The sequence below is a fragment of the Acartia tonsa genome, chromosome 15, assembly GCF_053477335.1.
Source record: "Acartia tonsa isolate MP-2025a chromosome 15, ASM5347733v1, whole genome shotgun sequence".
NCBI classification, from domain to species: Eukaryota; Metazoa; Arthropoda; class Copepoda; order Calanoida; family Acartiidae; genus Acartia; species Acartia tonsa.
In genome coordinates this window covers 22,482,837-22,485,336 of record NC_137274.1, presented here as the reverse complement: position 1 = coordinate 22,485,336, position 2,500 = coordinate 22,482,837, and the positions used below count along the sequence as shown (strand labels likewise).

General features: G+C 37.6%; 1 protein-coding gene across 3 annotated transcripts in view; it reads right to left on the bottom strand.

Moving 5' to 3' along the window:
• The window catches only part of LOC145307178 (uncharacterized), a 25,649-nt gene that overhangs the window by 5,283 nt on the left and 17,866 nt on the right, over positions 1-2,500 (bottom strand). For all 3 annotated transcript variants that reach the window (XM_080149536.1, XM_080149534.1, XM_080149535.1), the window contains one exon: positions 1,465-1,590. In XM_080149536.1, coding sequence (XP_080005662.1) covers positions 1,465-1,590 — 126 coding nt within the window. The remainder of the gene's footprint in view (positions 1-1,464; positions 1,591-2,500) is intronic.

The window sequence follows — 2,500 nt, the reverse complement described above, 5'->3', positions numbered from 1 at the left end:
ATGTATGTATGTATGTATGTATGTATGTATGTATGTATGTATGTATGTATGTATGGATGTATGGATGTATGTATGTAGTTATGTATGTATGTATGTATGTATGTATGTATGTATGTATGTAGTTATGTATGTATGTATGTATGTATGTATGTATGTATGTATGTATGTATGTATGTATGTATGTATGTATGTATGTATGTATGTATGTATGTATGTATGTATGTATGTATGTCTGTCTGTCTGTCTGTCTGTCTATATGTCTTTATCTGTCTGTTTGTTTGTCTGTCTGTCTGTCTTTATGTCTGTCTGTCTGTCTTTATGTCTATCTGTTCCATAGGTCAGCTAGTGACCTCCTAGACATTCATTTATATTGTAACAGGATGTCTATCTGTATGTATGTATGTATGTATCTGTCTGTTTGTTTGTCTGTCAGTCTATAGCTTTAAAAAGCTCCACAGGTAGAACAACGACCTTCTAGACATTCATCCTTATATAACAGAAAGTTTATCTGTCTGTCTTTTTATCCGTCAATCTGTCTATCTATAGCTTAAAGGAGTTTCATAGGTTTGCAAGGGACCTCCTAGACATTCATATATAAAGTAACAGGATGTCTATCTGTGTTTGCTTGTTTGTCTGTCTGTTAAGTGACCTCCTACTCATTTACATATATAAAGTATCAGGATGTATTATATCTGTATTTGTTTGTTTGTCTGTCTGTCTGTCTAACTGTCTGTCTGATGGTCAGTTTGTCTATCTGTCTGACTCTCTAGACATATAAAGTACCAAGTTGTGTCGCTAACCACTGAACCGACATGGTTCTCCTTTACAGTGAAGCCATGTCCGTCCGTCAGTCCGTCCATACATTAGTCAGTCCGTCAGTCTGTGGAAAGACAAAATTATACCTCGATTGTGGCTGGTAATGTGCTATAATATCTCTTGTGGGGGAAGTGACCAGATAGCTGTCTGTCTGTCTGTCTGTCTGTCTGTCTGTCTGTCTGTCTGTCCATTTCTCCGTCCGTACGACCGTCCGTCAGTCTGTGGAAAGACAAAATTATACCTTGACTGTGGCTGGTAATGTGCTAAAACATCTCTTGTGGGGGAGGTGACGAGATAGCTGTCTGTCTATCTATCTGTCCGTCCGTCCGTACGTCAGTCCGTACGTCCGTCAGTCTGTGGAAAGACAAAAGTACCTTGACTGTGGCTGGAAATGTGTTATAATAACTCTTGTAGGGGAAGTAACGAGATAGCTGTTTGTCTGTCCGTCCGTGAGTCCGTCCGTACAACAGTCAGTCCGTACGTCCGTCAGTCTGTGGAAAGACAAAATTATACCTGGACTGTGGCTGGTAATGTGCTATAATATCTCTTGTGGGGGAGGTGACCAGATAGCTGTCTGTCTTTTTGTCAGTCTGTCTGTCCATCAGTCAGTCCGAACTTCCGTCAGTCTGTGGAAAGACAAAATTATACCTGGACTGTGGCTGGTAATGTGCTATAATATCTCTGGTGGGCGAGGTGACGAGATAGCTCGACTCAGATTTGTTGCGAGGGTGCATCCCACCCCCTCGGGCGGCGTGCAGAGTGTAGATATTGAATCTACATAGATAGATAGATAGATAGATAGATAGATAGATAGATAGATAGATAGATAGATAGATAGATAGATAGATAGATAGATAGATAGATAGATAGATAGATAGATAGATAGATAGATAGATAGATAGATAGATAGATAGATAGATAGATAGATAGATAGATAGATAGATAGATAGATAGATAGATAGATAGATAGATAGATAGATAGATAGATTAAAATTTATTAAATAATTGTCATTTTTATTAGTAGCGAAGCTCCTCTGTAATTCGAAATGTCCGTCCGTCCGTCTGTCCGTCAATCACGAAGTGGGGGAAACATAATTTTCTCGGATCCTATAAAGATATTTGAAGGATCTCGCTAACCACTGAACCAATATGGTTCTCCTGTACAGGGTAGCTTTTCACAGTTCTTGAAAGGTTTATAACTATTTTGGGAAAGGGTACTCCTCCCAATCGCTCCTAGAAAAAATTAACCCCCAACTAAAAACAATATTTTTAAAAATAAAATTATTTTTTCTCTTTTTTAAAATCTTAAATAAAAAATTGGGTTATCGAATTCAACTCCCCCCATTTCAAGTGCCCCTAGAGAGGCATCTAGGGGGCGTAGCAGCTAGTATGATTATACATTAAGACTATTATAGAAAACATTTGCCCACAATATAATGAAAACTGTTTTCTCGTATTCATTCGAATCCGGTGGATAGGAACCGGTTCTCATCTATACGAAAAAACTATGTCTAGCATCGTATTATATCCAGCTTTCTACGAATATAAAAATCTACAATTATAAGATTAAAACAAGTTTTTTTAGCCCCGACATGCCGAGGTGTACATTCTATATCCGCGGAAAGCCGTTTATAATACGATGAAAGAAATAACTATTATAATATTTTTCAATAATAAATTAAAG